We start from the raw sequence: 21,789 nt of genomic DNA, 5'->3' as shown, positions 1-21,789 counted from the left end.
TCCTTACCTAACCAGTATACATCTTTTAGGCCAGTGTTGGTTTCTGTGCCTGATCTCTTTGGTTCATTGTTTTGTGCAGATGGATGATGGGAAGAGTATCCGCTATAAAGACCTGCACGCACTGTTCGAGCAGATCTTGGAGAAGACCATGCGTCAGGAGCAGAGAGACTGGAGCGAGTCGCCTGTTCGAGTTTGGGTGAACACCTTCAAAGTGTTCTTAGATGAGTTCATGACTGAGTACAAGCCGCTGGACAGCAGCATGAACAAGGTACTGCTCATTGTCACGAGTCCAATTAATCGATTATTTTAGAAATAATACCAAAAAATATTTATATAAAGATATTTCTTTACAGCATTTCAATCAGCTAACACTACTACAATTCTGACTAATCACATTAAAAAAATGATGTAGCCTATCTACAAAAAATACTTTAACCTCCTTTAAGCTAATTGATTCAGATAGCTTCACTACTTGTGTAATATAATATTTGTTGCCTATTATTATTGTCAAATTTTATCAATTTTATTGACTAGTCATTGCAATCATATTTATAATTAAATGTTATAAAGAAAAGATTTTGAATTGATTCCAGGTCATCAAGCCAGATCGAAAGAAGAGGAGGAAGAAGGACACTGACATTGTGAGTATGATCACAGCCTGTACATTACTGGCTTCTCAGTAAACTATTAAACAGAAAATGTTATGTTTTAATTTTTTGCTCACCTCTTATTTATTTTTTTTATTTTAACAGGTAGAGGAACATAATGGCCACATCTTCAAGTCCACTCAGTACAGCATCCCAACCTACTGCGAGTATTGCTCTTCCCTCATCTGGATGATGGACAGAGCGTGTGTTTGCAAATGTGAGTTTGTATCCTCTGCCTCGAGACTCCTCACTAACACTGCCATGACCCCAGTTCACTATAATCACTAATAATAAAATAAAATTGTTTACAGCCAAGCTCATGTCTTCTGTAAGGCCTTTCTGGCCAGTTTCTGAATAGTCTGGTTTTGTCACACAGGATGTGTTGGTGCATGTAAAGCAATGCTGGCTTCAGCTTAAGAGCTGCTTCCTACACTGTGTGACCTTTGTTTGAGATGTACATGAGACATGATTTTAGGTGAAATATGAGACTCATTAATATGTCTGTTTCGTCTGTAGTGTGCCGATATGCTTGCCACAGAAAATGCTGTCTGAAGACAATCAGCAAGTGTAGCAAGAAGGTAAGGAATTATCACGTTTAATTTGTTACTTGGACTGTCATAGAGATTGTTCTGTCATAAGACCTAAAGGAAAACGCCACCCTGAAACACATTACATATATTTATATTGAATTATATAATTATTGGGCACAGCAAGATTTGGACTCAAAGAGGGCAGTAGCTGCCTGACACAGTTGCGCTGAGTTATAACAGAGACTCTGCTTGGCTAGTAAAGGATCTACAGCATGACGAGCATGATGCCACTGAGGGCGCTATTAGCTTGAAAGTTGAAGCTTTGGAAGCTGATCTATACAGATGAGGAAGTGAGGAAGCTGATCGGACTAAAGGACTAAAGCGCACTGAATCGTTTTCTTTAAGTAGAGACCACTATCAGGAGGTAGTCAGATGGCATTGTGGGTAATGTAGGAAACCATTAGCCAAAGTGAAAATAGACCAACATGTCATTACAAAAGAAATCTTGCACAGTTGTTAATTTAAAAAGATTAATATCCAAGTTGTTCAGGGTGGATTTTTCTGTACTTTTTATGTTTTAATTGTTGAATGCTACACGTGTGTGTGTGTGTGTGTGTATGGGTAGTATGATCCTGAGCTATCATCAAGGCAGTTTGGTGTGGATGTCTCCCGTTTGACCCACGATGACCGCTCGGTACCTCTGGTAGTAGAGAAACTCATTAACTATATCGAGATGCATGGCCTCTACACAGAAGGCATCTACAGGAAATCTGGCTCCGCCAATAAAATCAAGGAACTGAAACAGGGTCTAGACACAGGTAGGGTACTTAAACAAGAGAACCGAGCAATCATCAGAATCAGCCAGCAGTGATCACTATCATTCCTAATGAATAACATGGTCTGTTTTATCTTTTCACTGTTGTTGTACAGATGTGAGCAGTACAAACTTGGACGACTACAACATCCATGTCATCGCCAGCGTTTTCAAGCAGTGGCTGCGTGATTTGCCCAATCCCCTTATGACCTTTGAACTGTATGAGGAATTTTTAAGAGCCATGGGTAAGTGATTAGGCTGGCAGATGAGTTGAACAGATGAGTTGAATTTAAAAAAAAATAAATAAATAAAAAATTAAAAAACGTCCCACGCATAGTTCTAGTAGGCAGCACAAGAATGAATGTTTGTACCTTTGCTCAGGCCTTCAAGACAAAAAGGAGGTGGTACGAGGGGTGTACTCTGTTATCGATCAGCTCAGCAGAACTCACCTGAACACGCTGGAAAGGCTCATCTTCCACTTGGTCAGGTGAGAGACTCCTTAATCCTGTTCTCGTGTAAATTCATAGCATCATCACAGCAGTTTATGAACATCCGTGTATGAACAGGTACAGTTTACAAACGCCCAGCGCATGAACATGTGCAGTTTATGAACGTCCAGCATATGCACATGTGCAGTGTAAGGACAGCCAGCATATGAACATTTACAGTTTATGAAAATCCAGCGTATGCACATGTACAGTTTATGAACCTTCACATCAGTTCATGGGTATATTACAGGATTGCTCAGCAAGAAGAGACCAACCGGATGTCCGCCAACGCACTGGCTATTGTCTTTGCTCCCTGTATCTTGCGGTGCCCCGACACGATTGACCCCCTGCAGAGTGTTCAGGACATCAGCAAAACCACAGCGTATGTTATGACATTCTACTGGCTCTCATTAGCGCTAGCAGATTTGTTTGCTGAACTCTATTGTTTCACTACTCCTTTATCCAACTGCATATTTCTGAGTGAACTGTTTACATGTACAGCAAACTCCGATATACTTTTCAGCCATATTGCTTGTTTTATAAATTATGTCACTATCATTGAAACATATTCCGAATGCAATTATCGTGTGTGTGTGTATTACAGATGTGTAGAACTGATCATTTGCGAGCAGATGAACAAGTACAAAGCCCGGCTAAAGGACATCAACACACTGGAGTTTGCTGAGAGTAAAGCAAAGAGCCGTCTGACGCTCATTCGCAGGTCTATGGTGAGTAAAAGAGAAACACAGCAGATGGCACCATGTGACCCAACACTCCAACGCACATCTACATTTTAACCCTGAATTTGCTCTGTCATGTCCCTCTAACCCCATTCTCTCATATCCCCTCTGCTCTCTAATCCAGAAGCCCGTAGTAATTGCGGTTAGGTTTATGAGCATAACCCGCAGTGCAGCGGTGGTACGTACTCACTCTGTATGCCTCACACTAGCCATCCTGTAGCACAACTCATTGGTCAAGTCCCAGCACTGTGTGGTCTCTCTGTCACCATCACACCACTTCAGTGCATCTGTGTCCCACTCAGTCAGATCACTTCCACTGGCACTTTTCACACAGTCACGTAGCGGCAATGTATTCACTTCACGGGTGGGCATTCGTCCCTAGGCCTGCTTCATCTTATTGTTCTCTGTCCTGTTGAGTGCTTTATTTACTTTATTTTATTAGCTAATGTTTTACACTGGTCTCCTTTTCCTTTTTTTAATCTGACAACATGCAGTCCAGTGCAGCAAGAAAGGTAACCTAAAATGTGTGCATGTTTGTGTTCTGTAGTCACAATGTGCGAGTGCTTTCAGTGACACATTAAAAAAAACAAAACTTTAATAGCTCAGTAGGGGAAAAAAAAAGCTAAAATTATACACATTTTCGCTTACCAAAAAGTTAAAAAAAAAAAATATTGGCCAGAACATTTTGCCTGTTTTTGCCTGTCTGACATTTTAGTTTTAGTTTCCTGGAGCTAGTTGACTAATATAGCTAACGAGAAACGAAAATTAAAAATATGTTCATATAAAATGTGTTCTTTTGTTATGTGATATAGGACATAGTGTGACTTAACCTGACCTATAAATATGAACAACCATCTTTGAACTTGTACTTTGTGATGGACTATGAAAATGACTATTTTCTGCTTATAACATACTTTCATAGCTCTACTTTAAAAATAAATAAATACGTTGCACCAGACAGAAAGTGTGAAAAGGTTTTTATTGACCTTTTTTCTTGTATAGCCTTTTTGCAAAGATCATGTTGGGTGAGGAGCCAGTTTAACAAATGCAGTGGCAGTCTGCCTAAAGACGTCGAACACGTTGCTAGCTATGTGAATATCACTATTTGATTAAGTTGTTGGGTACTGAAACGGACATGAACCAAATCAGTTCTGTAATCAGGTATCAGCTCTCAAAATGTCCGTGATGCTCCTTCACTGCAGTCAGAATAGTCAGAATGAAACCTTCAAATGTAATTTTGTCACTTTTCACTATTAGGGATATACAGGATTTAAAAAACTAGAACTTGTGCAAAAGAGAAACATATTTCAGAATATATATCGTTTTCAGAACTATATATAGTAGAAAATGTCAAAAGTGAAGGGTTTATTTGTATTTGTAAGCTAGAATATAAAGATTTGGGATTATTGGGTGAGAGAGATTTCCATTGCTTGATACTTACATTAGCTTTGTAGCTCTTGGCCAATCAACTACATTCGGGATAAGTGGAGAATTGTGTTAATGTTATTTTTTACTCATATATTCGAATTAATCTCTGGGATTCATTAATCATGTACTTATATTCCTCATAGATAGTGCAGTACAGTAAAAAAAAAAAAAAAAATCTGAAACCACAATTTCAGCGACCTACACTTACTGCTACTAGACACTTGAAATGACTCAGATGACTGAATACCTCCTAGACAACTAACAAGAGTGTGTTTTGTGCTCACCAGGGTAAGGGGCGACCACGTAAGCTTGACTATCACTCACCATCTCCTCCGGTGAGTCCTCGCTCTCCCTCTGCCCCCGAGATTATGGAGGAGAGCGGAGACGAGGACAACATGAGAGACGCCGAGGTGACGGAGCAGCAGCATGTCGCCATGCAGCAAGAAGAAAGAGTGCTGACCGAACAGATCGAGAATCTGCAGAAAGAGAAGTGAGTGTGCAGTCGAGAGGATATGATAATTGTTTAAATGGTATATTTGAAAATGTGAAATGTTTCTGTGTCTGTAGAGAGGAGCTGACGTACGAGATACTGTCCCTGGAGCCTCGAGCATCTGACGACGAGACCTTGGAGTCTGAGGCGTCTATAGGGACTGCTGACAGCTCCGAGAACCTGAACATAGACTCTGAAGGTGCCATCTCTGATTTCTCAGGTATGTTTCAGTATGTGTTTTTTAAATCCCTTGGTCCTTATATTTTTGTACTAAAAAGACTTTTCACATTTCGTTGGTGGTTGGTGGAAACCGTGTGAAATGTGTGTATTTTTCTGAACAGAAATCATGCTTCCTATGAAACATGAAAACAGCTCTAAATAAATGTCATTTATGGCATCATTTATAGTCATATGATTTTTAATTATATATTTATATATAATTATATACAGTACTGTGCAAAGTCTTGCACATGCAAAGAAATGCTGTAGAGCAAAGATGCCTTCAGAAATAATTAAAATAAATGTTTCTAAATTAAAAAAAATACTATAAAGAGCAGTAAACAGTAATAAATGAAACAAAGTCAATATGTGGTGTGACGACTCTACCTTTTTTTTTTTTTTTTTTAAAAGCAGTCTCAGGTACAATGTGTGCAGTTTTATGAGGAAATGAGCTGTAAGTTTTACTGAACATCTTGCAGAAGCAGCCACAGTTCTTCTGGAGACTCTGACTGTCACACTTGCTTCTTATGTTTGCAGTAAAACTCAGCAGCCTTCATTATGTTTTTTTTTTTGTCTGAAAAGTGTCTCTTATGTAAAATGCTGCTTTCTTTACTGACATTCAAACATTTTTCTCTAACATTTAATTTTGTGCTGGAAAACTAGTGTTTGGAAATCTAAAATGTTTTTGTACTGACTCCATAATGTAGAAGTCATAAAATAAAAATGTAGAACAAAGTTTGTACTAAAAAAACAGAGTGCCTAAGACTTTTGCACAGTACAGTATATTGTATTGTGTCTAAATAAATCGGTGTGTAAGTTGTTAACAGTGTATTCTATTATAGGGCATATAGTGCAGCATGGAAGTTCTACAATACCATTACCTTATATTCTATGTAGTGAGAATGTATAATATATAGGAAGTGGGACTGGCTTGAGCCTTGAACACTTTTCCAGTTTACAAACAGCCCTGGTGTGACTGATGTATGTATGTATGTATGTATGTATGTATTTATTTATTTATTTATTTATTTATTCATCCCTGACCACATTATGCTCCTCTTCCCTTCAGAAAAAGGCCCCACGTCAGCTGCCACTCGGCCCAAGAAATCCCAGGGGAAAAGCAGGCGGACACTACAGAGACAACCTGACTCGCTCGACTCTGTGGATTCCAGCTCCACCGTGTCCTCCGTCTCCTCATCCTGCCCGCAGCCTTCTGCTCCGTCCCGCCGCTTCCGGCTCCGATCCAAATTGCCTCCGTCCAGCCAGGACACAGCCGAGCAGGACGGCGATGAGAGGCTCCACTACAGCAGCCGAGGCACCTTCAATCCTGAGAAAAGCAAGCAGAAGCTGCGCAATGCCAAGTACTCTCCCCAGAGACCCCCAGAGGACCAGGGGCACAACAGAGACCCGGACCTTCAGGCACAGCAGCTAGTGTTATACGGCACCAATGAGTTCATGGTGTGAAGAAGCTGCTTGTCTTCCCTTATTAGCTCATTCCTCAGCTCCCCAGGCTACCTCCTCGGCGCCACCAGAACAGCCCCTAAGTGCCATGGACATAAAGAGGCAGAAGAAGCGTGTTGGAGAAACTCACCTGGCAAAAAGTCCGATCCCAGACTGATCTTTTCTGTTTTTGAGTCACAGATTAGAGATGAACACAGTCAGAAGGAGGACGGGGAAAGATAATGTGATGGGTGGAAAAAAAAAAAAAGTTTGCTCGGCTGCAGGCGGCTTTCCTCAGCCAGGAGACAAGGCCATTCATAGTGCAGACTCCATGAACTCAAGCTAAACCATTGGCTGCTTTTGAAGTTTACACTTTATAACCATGTTAAGCAGCGTGCTCTATAATTATGTGTATGTATTTCACTCCCCGGCCTATTTAATAAATTTTAATTACATGGTATATATAAATATATATATAAATCTCTCTATAAATATATTGTGTGATATAAAATGTACAAAGCTGGAACACCAGTGATTTTCTGGGTTGTTAAATCCTTATATTTATCTTTCTGCCTGTTATGAACACTTGGGAAAGTAACGTGGGACAGCGGCTGTGTGTGTGTGTGTGTGGATGTGGATGTGTGTGTGTGTGTATAATTATGTGAAAACCACTTTGACATTTTTGAAGTTTTTCGCTGCTTTTTGTTTTTGATTGGATGGGAATCTCGGCTACGAAGGGACCAAGTCTGCTAGTGTTTTAAAGCCAGAGGATCCTGGCTGGATGAAGACTGTTTAAAACTCACAGCCTACTGTATCAGTAACCTCCTAACAGCCATCCATCCGTTCTGTTGTCCCTCTGTTTTCCTTTTTACATCCGCGTCATCTGATTGTTGACTAAAGCATTTAGTACACAGACAGCATGTGACTGTTTGCTCAAATCACTGATCATGTTACTAAAGTTGCCTGTGCAGCGTTTGCCGAAGCCGGCCAGTACTCACACACACACACACACTGTTCTCTCTCATTAACCCACACTGTTTAGTCCCCTATATGAAGACAAACTTATGCTCACCCCAGTAGGTGATGCACACCAATGTTACAGATTTTGATTATATTTGCAGTATTGCAGTATTGTCCTCGAAGAATCTGCTGTCTTTATCAAATGCCAGCTGTAAAATTCTGATTACAATCTGTTACCGTGTAACTATCATATTATTAACATGACACACAACTCGATTGGAGTAAGTCCATGCAATCGAAGGCGTTGTCTGCTAAACCCCACTGGCAGAGAAACAGCTCTGCTCACTGTTCTTTGGGTTTTTTTTTTTTATTTTTTTTATTTTCCTCACCTACCTGAACATTTCCAGCGGTTTGGTATATGACATTGTGGTATTCAGGCAAAAGGCCCACATGCTGTTTACTGAAGAAAGTCTGTTTTTCACATTTACACACAGGTGAAAAACATCCCATTGTGTTAAAGCGTATTATCTCATACAGTGTTTGAACTTCTGATCTCTCGCTGTGGGTCGCACTGAGTGCAGTGCACAGTCCTGCCTCAGCACTGGGTTCTGGTTCTGTTATGCAGGTGTGTGTGTGCTTGTGTGTGTGTGTGTGTGCGCGTGCTCGTGTGTGTGTGTGTGTGTGTATATAAAGTGCATTTAAAGAACTGTTTCTTACTACACCAGAAAATGATGTCAGTGGTTTTTCCCAGCTCATTAAAACGAAAGCTGTAAAAGATATCTGAGAGGTGTACTTTTTTACAGTCACCGTGAATTTATTATTCAGTCCTTTAAAAATTATTTTACATTTTATTTATTAGTAATAGTAGTAGCAGTGTTAGTTACAATGTACTTAAACAAGAATATATAGAATTTATGCATACATTTTTTTTTTATGTATGAATGTAATCTACATTAATGTAACAGAACAACATTTTAAAGGTGCAATAGGTAAGATTAGTCTTTTTTTTCTAGATTAGGTCTCTAATGGTTAGGTGGGTTTGACATTTGAATTATCATTATTATTATTATTATTATAAAACGTCCATCCCTGCCCATGTTCACAGGAGTATTTATAAGTGCTTATAAGATGACTGACAGGACGCGCATCCAAACACAAACAAGTTTTTCGAACCTCAGTGACTTAAAGAACTTTAGACCACAGATATACCTTTTTTTTTTTTTTTTTTTTGATGGGGAAATCATGTTCTACATATCTTCCAGGTTATTTGTATAAGTAAAGAGAAAAATCGACTATTGCACCTTTAAATTGTACCTATATTTATATCTCTGGTCTATTTCTTGTGTTTTTATTCACAGCCTCTGCCATAGCTGAGGGCAAGAACACATAATGACAGTTATTATTTAATAAAAAGCATTTCTGGTGGCTGGTTAATATGACAGTAATATAATGACGCAGGTGTCAGAGAGTAAACTGTGAGGTGAGGAGGTTTTTGTCCCTCCCTTGTCTAACCTGAGAGACCGGACAGGAGACAGTCACGTCGCCGTGGGATTCCGTCACCACAGACTGCAGCGCGCATGCGCACTACGTTGCCAAGGACATCGCGAAGGCGGGTGTGGGACACCGTCGGGCGCGCGCACCTGTTTGTACCTGAAGAAGAAATAAATTAAAAATAAATAAATTAAAAAAAACATGTCGGGCTTCGACAGCAATCCTTTCGCCGATCCTGTGGAGGTGAATCCTTTCCAGGTAAAGAGCCGCAACGTGTTTAAAATGGCTGTAATTTGATCAGAGCTGTTTATTTCTGAACCTGAAACTCTTCCCGAGTGGAACCTGTTTGGTTGGTTGTTTGCGACCTGCTGTGATTGACAGCCATTCGACCAATCACCTTCGAGTACGATGACTCTAACCCTGTGGCGTGCTGGGGGCGTATCTAGGAAGTGGTGTTTATTGTTTGTTTGTTTTTGTTTTAAATATATATAAAATGTTTGGGTTTTTTTTAAGTAAGTGATAAAGTACACAAACTGTAATCTGTGTATTTAGATTTTCGGCTGTATAAACCTGTAAAGCGCGTCAGAGTGTGAATGTGATAATGTTCCTGCTTCATTCTGCATTCAGGCGCTGCTCCACAGCACAATGAAATATGTAGGATGCAGCTCAGGTGTTTGTACCACACTGTGATAAACGACCCAAAGCCTGCACAGGCATTTTTGTGTTTAAACTTTGCATTTTAATGTAAAATGTTTGTTTTTTGTGCCTGACAGGATCCCTCAGTGACCCAGGTGACCCGCACAGGGAGAGAGGGCATAGACGAGTACAACCCTTTCTCTGCCAGAAGCCAGGTGAGACTGACTGGGTTCACACTACACACACACACACACACACACACACACACACACACACACACTAATGTCAAAAAGCACTGGAACATCTCTCTAAATGCACAACTTGTAACTATAGAGTTAGATCTCTATTAATCAAAGATGGCACATCGGTTCTGGGTCAAATCGGTTCTAGATCACATCTGTTTTAGATCACATCTGTTCTAGATCACATCTGTTCTGGATCAAATCGTTTCTAGATCACATCTGTTCTAAATCACAATCTGTTTTAGATCACATCTGTTCTAGATCACAGTCTGTTCTAGATCACATCTGGATCACATCTGTTCTAGATCACATCTGCTCTAGATCACATTGGTTTTCGATCACATCTGTTCTGGATCACAATCTGTTTTAGATCACATCTGTTCTAGATCACATCTGTTCTGGATCAAATCGTTTCTAGATCACATCTGTTCTAAATCACAATCTGTTTTAGATCACATCTGTTCTAGATCACATCTGTTCTAAATCACAATCTGTTCTGGATCACATCTGTTCTGGATCAAATCGGTTCTAGATCACATCTGCTCTAGATAACATTGGTTTTCAATCACATCGGTTCTGGATCACATCTGTTCTAAATCACAATCTGTTTTAGATCACATCTGTTCTTGATCACATCTGTTCTAAATCACAATCTGTTCTGGATCACATCTGTTCTGGATCAAATCGGTTCTAGATCACATCTGTTCTAGATCACATCTGTTCTGGATCACATCTGTTCTAAATCACAATCTGTTCTGGATCACATTGGTTCTGGATCAAATCTGTTCTAAATCACAACCTGTTCTGGATCACATTGGTTTTAGATCACATCTGTTCTGGATCATGATCTGTTCTGGATCACATCTGCTCTAGATCACATCAGTTTTAGATCACATCTGTTCTAGATCATCGTTATCATCCAACACAAATAGTTCAAAAATAATTTGGGATATTCACTTCAATTCTTTTCAAAATAATTCAGTCAGGTAATTCACACTGGACAGGTTTCTGAAACATGTTAACGCAGCTACTCAGGCCAAATGTGGACATGAAGAAACATGTATAATTATTATTCACACATAGTTTATTAATATAACTAAAGTGTTAACCATATGACATTGAGATGGCAGTTTTAAATAAAGGAATATCTCAATATGTAATTTTCTAGAATCGGTACAGGGATATACTGATCAGATACAGAACGCTATGAGGGATATTGACCTATAATACTGGATTGTGAATTTTTTTTTTTCATTATGATGTACTGACTTGTTTTATGCTGTGAAAAAATGACTTCTCATGCCTAGGGATCCCCGAATCATAGCCAGGGGTAATTTTGTTACAGTGGTGGAAACCACAGCCCACCATTATCAAAGTTTTATGGTTATAAATAAGATCAACTGGAATCCAATGACAATTTCAATAAAAAATGTGTTCTATAGGTGGACAATTTAGAAATGAAAAAGGCTATTGTTATTACTAACTGAGAAAATAGTCAAAATGTTATTGTGCACATTTAAATAGTGAGCCTAAAATTTGAAATGTTGTTGTGAGGGTTTTTTTTTTTTTTTTTTTTTTTTTTTTTAGTTTAAAGTTAAAAGTTTGAGAACCTCTATCTTACACAGCTAGGGCTTCAGCTATTTTCATTTCAGTATGGTACCGGTGTCAGAGCTCAGTGTCCCGGCTGATACAGATATTGATGCCTCATTCGACACTGATATTCTCTGCAAACTTGGTTGCCAATTTTAGTTAAACATCCATGACATGACATGATGGTGGCGAAGTCGCATATTCATGCCGTGTATTCATGCAGGATACTTTCTAATACCGGTCCACCTTTCCAAGTCCTTATAGTAATATTCTGTGTCAGATCAGTACATCCCTAGACACAGATCATGCATATGAACACACAGCATTCATATGAACCTATCATTCATGTCGCCTCACGCCTGTGAAATTTTGCATCACTTTGATCCAAAAACTTGCAGGGAATCAGCTTGGCTACTACAAATCTTTGATATGGATATCATATTAAAATAGAAAAGTGTGTTTCTAGTATACATTCCTAGTACATTTTCCATATTCTGAAGAAGTGGGTGGCTGAAGGTGTGTTAGAGTAGATAAAAGAACTGATAAAAAGCGTACTGGAAGCTGATTGGCTCTTATGTCTTATGATGCAATCAGACCTGGATTTTTCAGCTTCCAGTTTTTTATTCTTATCTGCACACTCAAATTAATTCTCCTGAAAGAATTAAAAACATTTCATAAAATTTTATTATGTTTAAGAAGACTTATGTGTCTTATGTACAAAATATGAGTGTTACTAGCTAGTCTACTAATAAAACAGCATAATTAATAAGACATAGAATGATTGAATATTTAAATTAGTCCAGTAATAATTTTACTGGCGAACACTAAGATGTTTGTCAGCACCATTTTTTTCTGTAATAGGTGAACAGTTTTTGGCTGCTATTTAATTTTTTTTTTGATGCATCAGTTAGTTAAATATATGGAAAACCAAAAGTATTTGTTTAAAAATCTTTCTTGTAAACGTTTTAGTCAGCTAATACTACTACAGAAATCTGTATTATTACAGAAATTTTTTTTCTTCAAATCAGACACACAGACTAATGTAAGGTCACAGTATTCCATACATTTTTTACTCTTTCAACACACATTTTTGCAAGTATATATCAGTGTGACCGATGGACCAGTGGTGTCAATTGTTAGGAGAGGCTCTCACCTGCAAAATCAAGCGCTGATTTGTTCAATTCTGATCAAGCACTTTTAAAACAAAGGCCAATATCCACTGACTGTCTTCCTAACTGAGACACTCGAATGTTAAATTCATTTCGCTTACATTGTTTGTGCTAAGAGAATATTGCCCTAAACACTCTCTCTCTCTCTCTCTCTCTCTCTCTCTCTCTCCCCGCTCCCCCACAAGGATAATGGAACTACCGTACCTTTCTCAGCTGGATCTCAGCCTGCTATTCTGCAGCCCACACTGGAGCCCAGTCCTCAGGTTCGTCCTCTGCAATTTCTCTTTTCCTCATCTGAAACCCACCTTTAGGGATATTGGGAAACTTTCTGCATCATTCACGTCTGAAGTGTTTCCACCACAGTGTGTTGTTCCTGAAAAACTCATTATGTCATCTGAGGAATAAAACACTTGGGAACGTACCATTATAGGACAATAATCAACAAGGTGATGGGAAAGTTAGTGTTTCCACCCTGAAGTTGATTATTTTACTATAACAGCATGTCCCAAAGTGTTGTATTCCTCGTATATCTAAGCAAATTGCCAACATTACCATAAAAAAATTAAAGAACAATGTCATATATTTTATCCATTTCTCGTTACATTTAATGTTATGGAAAGGCCATGAAACAAGTTAGTTCCTGTTATCACTTATATTATATTTCCTGTCCAGCTTCTCTTTCCAACTTTCCCATGTCAGAAAACTTAAAGTTACAGCTTTGCCTCTGACTGTTACAAAGCACTAACAATGGAGACTCCTTCTATAAATGTTAAATAAACATAATCATCTTCACCATATCAACAATTATGCAGGTTTTGTAATGTCTTTATGAAGAGCATCCACCGTACACGTTCCTGTGTAAGTTATTACTTTAGAAATGATGACGTATTAAACCTAGCACATTAATATAAACCTGTCACAGCTGCTGTTATAGAAGAATATTCAACACCATCCGACCAATCAGAATCCAGAATTTATAACTCGCTGTTATGGTTGTGTGTTGTGCAGGCCAGAGCGGCGGCTGCGCAGGCCGAGCTCCTCAAACAGCAGGCGGAATTGGAGAAGAAAGCAGCCGAGCTGGAACGCAAGGAGCAGGAACTCCAGAACCGAGACGCAGGCAGAGGTGAGACACCCACACACACACACACACATCATTATAGCAATCATACTGCGATTGTCATGTTTGATTATGGAAAAAATGGATATATGGGGGGAATAAACTTTTTGATTGCAGGTAAAGAAAACAACTGGCCTCCACTGCCGAGGTTTTTCCCAATAAAGCCATGTTTCTATCAGGATTTTAATGAGGAGATCCCAGGGGAATACCAAAGGGTCTGCAAGATGATGTACTACCTCTGGATGTGTATGTACATGTTTTCTATCTCATAACTACTCATAACTACACAAATCACTCATCTAGTGTTACTATTCTGGCAGCTTCTTTACAAAAAGTCATATTTATACGTTTTCTGTGCATGGTTATGATGTTACACAACGTACATAATCTAAGAGAAATATCCTCGGATATGAGTTTAACGTTATAGAGTCTGCTCAAGAATTATTGGCACCCCCATGTGGCATAAAAATGAATGCCGCATGCAGTTACACATACTGCTGAAACTGTGCGGTTCTAAAACTGTGATCTTTGGGTTCTGCCACACTGACTGCTCCTGCTGACTGCTCATGTGCCATCTTCATGCAAATTTTCACCAGTTCCACACTTCTAATTCTTTTTAATAACATTTGAAACTTTTTGTGTTTTAGTAATGTCCATTAAGTGACGTGCGCAGGTTCATAATTGTCTGTATGGTTTGTGTTGAAAGCTTTTTGGTTCCTCAGGATGATGGATGATGAGATTTTACGTGTATGTAACCTCAAAGGTTATACAGGTTATATATGGTCAAAGGCAGAAACAAAGAAACACTGAGAGAGAATTAAAAATATATCTTTTAAGGATAACAATTTGCTTGCATTAATTTGAACTATTCTTTAGAGATGTCAGTGATTTTGCACTTTTTTTTTTTTAGAGAGAGAAAGTAGTTATGACAATGTTAAAGGAAAGGGAAGTGGGTTTCCAAGTGGCGCAACAGAAATTTGTTCACCTTATAGTCAGCAAATAACAAATTTAAATCCATCTATGGCTGGGAGTCTAGAGAGCAAAATTGGCTGTGCTCTCTGGGTGGGAGGGACATACTCTCTCTGCCCTGTCAATCACAGTGACACTAGCTAATTGTAGGTGTCTGTGAAATCAAGAATGTGGAAGAGGGCAGATAGCATTTTCCTCTGAGTTTGTTACGCTGTGATGAAGCATCAGCAGCAGTTCGAAAAGTGTCCAGTAGTTGGCTTTACATCTCTCAGAGGAAGCACATGTTGGCGTTGACCCTCCCCGGTTAAGATCTGTTGTATAATAGGGGAGAAATTGCTGGCGGATGGGAATTGGCCAAGAACAAATTGGAGAGAAAAAAATGGGTGAAAAATATATTTTAAAAAAGGAAAGTAGTTGTTTAAGGTGAAATTTAAAATAATTTTGTGTTTATTCTTTACAGTCATTTTTTGCCTATTCTGTTGAAAGGTGCTAAAGAGTCTGGAGTTGAAGATTAATTAAATTTCACACTTGAATCTCGGTGCTCTGTAGATCACTGTGTGACGCTCTTCTTGAACCTGCTGGCATGTTTGGCCTGCTTCATTGCAAATGCTCAGAACGGCATTGACTTCGGCCTGTCCATCCTCTGGTTTATTGTCTTCAGCCCCGCCGCCTTCGTATGCTGGTACCGGCCTGTTTATAAAGCCTTCAGGTTGGTCTACAACATTAAATGTCACTGTAAACAGATGTTCATTATAAAATAAAACTGTAGTCATTGGCAAATTGCTGTGGTATAAGAGGAATAAAACACTTCAGGTCAGGTTGTTGTAGGAAAATAATCGACTTTGGGATGGTATCAGTAACGCTGCTTTGCGTCGGGACACATCACACCAACCTATCGTTGATTATTTTCCTATAAAAGCAAAACACAAAGTGCTTATTTCTTACATTATGTACACTTTGAAAGAAAATCTATTTTCTTATTAATTACATTTGATAACAAGCAATAAAATTGGTCCTAAATTAGCTGAATAATTGTGATAATCAGTATTATTTTTGTTGTTATCATCCAGCACTGGTTTCACCTAAAGATTGCGTTTTGGTTTCCATTGTTTTTCGTGTCGAACGAATATATATTGTATTTCTGTTTAAAATGGAGTGTTTGGTACTTGATCCAGTGCAGCAGAAATGAAGGAGTGTAATCTCGTGTTCCTCACAGGTCCGACAGCTCCTTCAGTTTCTTCTTTTTCTTCTTCATGTTCGCCTTCCAAGTGGTGGTGTACATCATTCAGAGCGTCGGCATCCCCAGGTGGGGAAACAGGTGAGGGACTACACTTCAATAAGAGTAGTGCTCTGGGCTGTGTGTGTGAGAGAGAGAGAGAGAGAGAGTGTGTGCGCATGTGTGCGTGTGTGTGTGCGTGTATGTTCGTGTGTGTGTGGGAGAGAGAGTGTGTGAGAGAGAGTGTGTGTCTGTGTGTTCGTGTGTGTGTGAGAGAGAGAGAGAGAGAGTTTGTGTGGGAGAGAGAGTGTGTGTGTGTGTGATAGAGAGCGAGAGAGAGAGAGAGTGTGTGTGTGTGTGTGTGTGTGTGTGTGAGAGAGAGAGAGTGTGTGTGTGTGTGTGAGACAGTGCTTGTTAACTGGGAAAATGCTTTATCCTGTATTTCGTGAGTGTCTTTGTAAAATCCACGTCCTTGTGGCTCCTGTGTCAGTTTGTTCTGCAATTCTCTGAATAGTTTAAATCTTTACTCTTCTCTCAGAAGCAAAAATTTGGCAAAAATTTGTTTAACGTTATGTTTCAGGGTGTATGTGTTTATTTCTATGTATTGATTAACAAGGTCTCTTTACATATCCTCAGGTTTGTTTAGTTTTTTTGCCACTGGTGCAGTGGTAACATATCAAACACAAAAAATCTTCAAATTAGAAAAGAAACACAAAAAGAAAAGTGCGTTTTTATGCTAATTCTATAACAAGAAAAAATAACTTGTTCAGCCATTTGTGATTAAAATGACATTTTCCTCATTGATGTGTCATTGTGTATGCTAGTTCACAACATTTTAACCAATAATTTCTCACACCTGCAAATTTCTAACAGAGTCACCTCGGATATGTTAGGAACATTAGAAAAGGCAGGTCAGTAGATGTTTGTGACGTGAGTGTGTAACGTGATGTCAAATTCCTTCAAAACAGAAACAATGTATTAATGAAAAATTAAATTATCTCCAGATTAAGAACAGCCTAAAGCCTAAAAACTCAGAGCATTAATTCAATATTAATGAAATACTTTAAGAACCCACAAACACTTTACTTGTGTAAAGTATCCAAACAACAATTACACAATTTTGAAATCATTTCACATGGAGCGTCCATCCTGCATTAAAAAAGAGCGTGTTAATATAAACCTGCGATTTGTCTTTCAGAAAATGAATCAACACCTTCCAACTAATCAGAGTCGTGGTATGAGAGATCATAATCAATAATTGTTTTATAATTGAGGTACTACCTGTATCCTAGTGGTTGGATCTCCTCCATCGCCATGCTCGGAAGCAATCTCACAGTCGCTGTGTTCATGATGGTTGTGGCCGGATTCTTCACAGTCAACGCAGTGCTCGCAGTCATCTTACTGAAAATGGTGAGTCATGTGAAATTCAGTCACGGTGTAGATTGTGTTGTAGATTAGCATCAGGTATGGAGTGTTAGCGTAAGTGCTAGCGCAGCACAAGGTCAAACTCACTAACCTTCAGCTGCACTAATTTGGATATGCAAAAAGACAATCATTTTGGCAAATAAACTACAGTCGAGTGCTAAAGTTTATATCTCAGTGTTTTAGGATGACAAAATTGGAAAATATATCTCTATTTAACCATTTATCATCAAAAGGTGCATTTTGGGAAAAAGAAAATAGGGACAATATGAAAATAATAATGGATAATAATAATAAAAATATGGAAAATCCAAAATATGGACAAAATCAACAGAAAATTTGATTGAAATATTGCAAACATAGCAAACATAGCAAGTCACCAATTTGAAATGACCCTCACAGTCTTCAGATCTGATTTAAAGATGTAAAGAAGGCTAAAACTGTTAATTTTACTTGTAATAATAAAGGAGCAGCAGTTAAACCCATATATATACATAGTTTTGTTGCTGTAATGAGCATTGTTTTTTGGTCATCTTCCTTTTGACCTTGAGGTATACAAACTTTTGCACTAATTTCCCACAAACCTTTATTTATATATTTATATATTTATTTATATTTTATATATATATATATATATACATATAAATATATGTTTGGATTAGAGATATATATATATCTCAAATCCAAACATAAAACACACTGAGAGATCTCAGCTGTAATTTCTGTTGGATTTCCCCTCACAGGTCCACGGTAAGTACAGGAGAACAGGTGCTAGTTTCCAGAAGGCGCAGCAGGAGTTCTCTGAGGGTGTAGTGAGCAACAGAACGTTCCAGACTGCTGCGGCCACCGCCGCCACCTCGGCTGCTCGCGGGGCCTTTCAGTAACACAGTGCATTCTGACCTGTCCATCACTCATCCCACAAAACATCACCTCTCCTGTGTGTTTAAGACACTCGTCTGCTTCAGTTCCTGAAGGAACACACTGATATGGTTATTGAAGGAACGTTCCATAGGGACACTGTAGAGGTCAGTAGTGAGCAAAACCTGTATCGGATCATTCTTCTTAAATTAATGCTGATTTTTAGTTATTGCACATGAACACTTTCTTGGTTTTCTTGGTTATCCCTTTGAAATGATTTAAAGCTTTTTTCCTCTGCCAGTGGTACCAATTAGTGGTAGATAATATGATGAAAAATCGTATCACGATTCACAAAGACATTCCTACGAAACACGATATGCATCAGGATATATAGTTTTGCAAACAAACCGCTAGCCAAACAATAGTATAGAATACTTAATTTCTTAAGTAAATTATACTTATTCATTTTCATTAAAAAAAAGCAAAATATTTAACACTAAAAATGAGAAAATTGAAAAAATCTGTAAACATTTTAACAGTTTTAAAGATTAAGTACAAGATACATCAAATAAGCTGCTTCCAGTCAACTTGTAATCACAAGAAATGAATGAAAAGATCTAACAATATCCACAATATCTCAGAAAAGCATATTGTGACATAATTTATTACGATCTTATATCGTCGTATTGTCCAGCCCTAGTACCAGTGGTGTAAAGGCAAAAAAAAATCAAATGTACACAATTGTCCACTTTCCCCAGCACATCTACATTTATGGAATTTAGCAGACACCCTTATCCAGAGTGACGTAGTAGTTTTTATCAAAAACACATCTTCATGCTAGTTCACTAGATCAGATCCTGTGTGAAGAAAACATCCGAGTTTTTAGAAAAAAGACCAGTAGAAACTCAGTAATGTTTTTCCCCAGTTTTCTCCCCAATTTGGTCACCTGCCAATCCCCATCCCCCGGCCAGCTCTCCTCTATCATACAGCTGCTACCAGCAGGGGGGGGTGAAGAATAGTGCGTGATTCCTCCGAGACACATGCAGCCAGCCAAACACATCGTTTCACACTGCTGCTCATACAGTGTCACATGGCAGCGTAACACACTTGGAGGAAAACGCTGTCCGCCCTCTTCTACATACATGAGCTCACAGATGCATATAGTTGGCTAGTGTCGCTGTGATTGACAGGGGAGAGTATGCCTTCTCTTCGACCCAGAGAGCACGGCTAATTTGCTGTCTAGGCTTTTGGCCACGGACGGCTGTGGCATCGCTGGGATTCAAACTCGTGATCACTCCTGATGCTTTTCTGTTACGTCACTTCAGGGAACCCACACTGATTATTTAACGATGGTTTTGTATAAAAATGTTCCAGACATCATCCAGGGACACTAATCCTGTCCGAATAGGGCTTACGATACATTTTTTAGGATGATTCAAGTGGATAAAATTGTTTTGTAAATGCAATGGCAGAAATGAACAAAACTTTGCACTGTTACAGAAATCTTTAAGTGCATAATTTTTTAAAATATGTCGCTGCTACATTGGTATTCTTGATGAAATACATGCATGGAAACATTGTGTATGTATGGTGAAGGTAAATAGTGATAAAACAGGGCAAGCGCAGGTAAAACTACTTCTATGCAATACAAACTATTTCTCGCACCTCAGTGGAAACACACTATGTTATTATGCAGTTCGCTGAAAACCGTGATACACAGATCACACGCAGACGCTGGAGAGACTGTTGCTTTGGTTATGTACATTCGGATCTCATTAATGCAGGATTTCGTTTTCCACTTTAGTTACATTTTACCCTTGTGCTGTCATGTTATAGATGTTCTATTCTTGGCGCAATTTTGATCACAAATGTCTTTTTTCAGTGTTCTCAAATTATTATTATTATCGAACAAAGTCATATAGTCTGTGCTTTATTTTAATGTTTCCAGTGTGGAATGGGATATTTTATGTACAGATATTATTTAAGCTATTTGAAGTCATCGTATCATTTTTCTGATTATGTGGATATGAAGTTTATTGTGTAGTGAAATATTTTATCACATTAATTGGGTGTAAAATAAAAGTGGCTTATATTTTATGATGCTTTTCTTGTCATACCATGTAGTACCTTGTTTAACATCAGTGTGAGATGATGTATTTGACCAGCAGTGGGCACTGTTGCTCTTAAAATACTATACACAGACTTCCAGAACAATAACCAATTCAAAATCTGTAAGACAAGCACATTGTCTAGGCTGTGCATTTATCCACTGGTTCTTTGCAAGAAGATAAGACAAACAGTGGCTGTGTTCAGGAGTTAATCTGGATTAAAGAGGTGAGGTGTTGAAACAGCAACAGTCAATTAATGTTCTGGACTCTGAGGTCATGGAAATGTGATTAGTATCAGTTTTTGATATACACTCACTGGACACTTTATTAGGTACACCTGCTCATTCGTGCAAATTTCCAATCAGCCATGCCACAATCATGTGGCAGCAGTGCAATGCATAAAATCATGAGTTTAACCATCGCGTGGTTGTTAGTGCCAGACGGGCTGGTTTGAGTATTTCAGAAACTGCTGATCTCCTTGGATTTTCACACACAAAAGTCTCTAGAATTTACACAAAATGGTCGGGGGAGGGCATCGAGGGAGAGACAGTTCTATGAGCAGTAAAGGTTTGTTGATGAGAAAGGTGAGAGAAGAATGGCCAGGCCGGTTCGAGTGAACAGGAAGGCCACGGTAACTCAAATAACCACTCTTTACACCCATGGTGAGAAGAAAAGCATCTCAGAACACACAACACATCAAACAGTGAGGAGGATGGGCTACAACAGTGGAAGACCATATCGGATTCCACTCCTGTCAGCCAAGAACAGAAATCTGAGGCTCACTGAAACAGGACAGATGAAGATTGAAAGACCAGGTGATGTGAACTGTCCAGTTATAACAAGCTGACATTGCAGACTCCTTCCAAAAATGTCTCGTCACAAAAAACTTCACCATATCAATGAATATATACCTTTTTTTTTTTTTTTTACATCTGTTTATTTGACACATCCACCATACATTTGGTATCATATGATGCATCATATGATAGTGTATCATTTCTGAAATGATCTACTGCATGCACTGCCAATGTTGAAAAGCTGATTAAGGTTTTATAGTCTGAGCATCATGTTCACTCTCTCTGAGAACTCAGATATCTTATCTGTCTGTGCAAAGCGACAGACATGAGCTCACCTGGGAGAAACACAAAGCTGACAGCTCCTCCTCCATGAAAGATGTAGCCATTAGTGTCTTCATGTCAGCCGTCTCCCACCTAT

General features: G+C 38.8%; 2 protein-coding genes across 13 annotated transcripts in view; both read left to right on the top strand.

Moving 5' to 3' along the window:
• myo9aa (myosin IXAa) overlaps nucleotides 1-8,533 on the top strand; it is a 113,120-nt gene extending 104,587 nt beyond the window's left edge. For 7 of the 12 annotated variants that reach the window (XM_034308991.2, XM_034308996.2, XM_034308995.2 and 4 more), the window contains 14 exons: nucleotides 80-268; nucleotides 594-641; nucleotides 753-864; nucleotides 1,164-1,225; nucleotides 1,803-1,995; nucleotides 2,108-2,236; nucleotides 2,373-2,478; nucleotides 2,730-2,861; nucleotides 3,084-3,207; nucleotides 3,344-3,397; nucleotides 3,714-3,731; nucleotides 4,935-5,137; nucleotides 5,215-5,357; nucleotides 6,426-8,533. In XM_034308991.2, the coding sequence (XP_034164882.2) occupies nucleotides 80-268; nucleotides 594-641; nucleotides 753-864; nucleotides 1,164-1,225; nucleotides 1,803-1,995; nucleotides 2,108-2,236; nucleotides 2,373-2,478; nucleotides 2,730-2,861; nucleotides 3,084-3,207; nucleotides 3,344-3,397; nucleotides 3,714-3,731; nucleotides 4,935-5,137; nucleotides 5,215-5,357; nucleotides 6,426-6,820 (1,908 nt within the window). In that variant the 3' untranslated portion in view covers nucleotides 6,821-8,533. The remainder of the gene's footprint in view (nucleotides 1-79; nucleotides 269-593; nucleotides 642-752; nucleotides 865-1,163; nucleotides 1,226-1,802; nucleotides 1,996-2,107; nucleotides 2,237-2,372; nucleotides 2,479-2,729; nucleotides 2,862-3,083; nucleotides 3,208-3,343; nucleotides 3,398-3,713; nucleotides 3,732-4,934; nucleotides 5,138-5,214; nucleotides 5,358-6,425) is intronic. The other 5 variants (XM_053238311.1, XM_034308993.2, XM_053238310.1 and 2 more) reach the window with 3 other exon arrangements.
• Nucleotides 8,534-8,965: 432 nt separating this feature from the next.
• Nucleotides 8,966-20,820, top strand: scamp2l (secretory carrier membrane protein 2, like). The gene is made up of 9 exons (XM_026930860.3): nucleotides 8,966-9,505; nucleotides 10,021-10,098; nucleotides 13,070-13,147; nucleotides 13,893-14,007; nucleotides 14,119-14,247; nucleotides 15,520-15,679; nucleotides 16,187-16,288; nucleotides 17,479-17,596; nucleotides 18,352-20,820. The coding sequence occupies exons 1-9, from the start codon at nucleotides 9,449-9,451 to the stop codon at nucleotides 18,490-18,492; spliced, it is 978 nt and encodes a 325-aa protein (XP_026786661.1). The 5' UTR covers nucleotides 8,966-9,448; the 3' UTR covers nucleotides 18,493-20,820.
• Nucleotides 20,821-21,789: the final 969 nt, after the last annotated feature.

Source organism: Pangasianodon hypophthalmus, chromosome 11, assembly GCF_027358585.1.
Source record: "Pangasianodon hypophthalmus isolate fPanHyp1 chromosome 11, fPanHyp1.pri, whole genome shotgun sequence".
NCBI lineage: Eukaryota > Metazoa > Chordata > Actinopteri > Siluriformes > Pangasiidae > Pangasianodon > Pangasianodon hypophthalmus.
The sequence above is the reverse complement of the archived record's forward strand: the minus strand, read 5'-3'. Positions and strand labels throughout refer to the sequence as shown.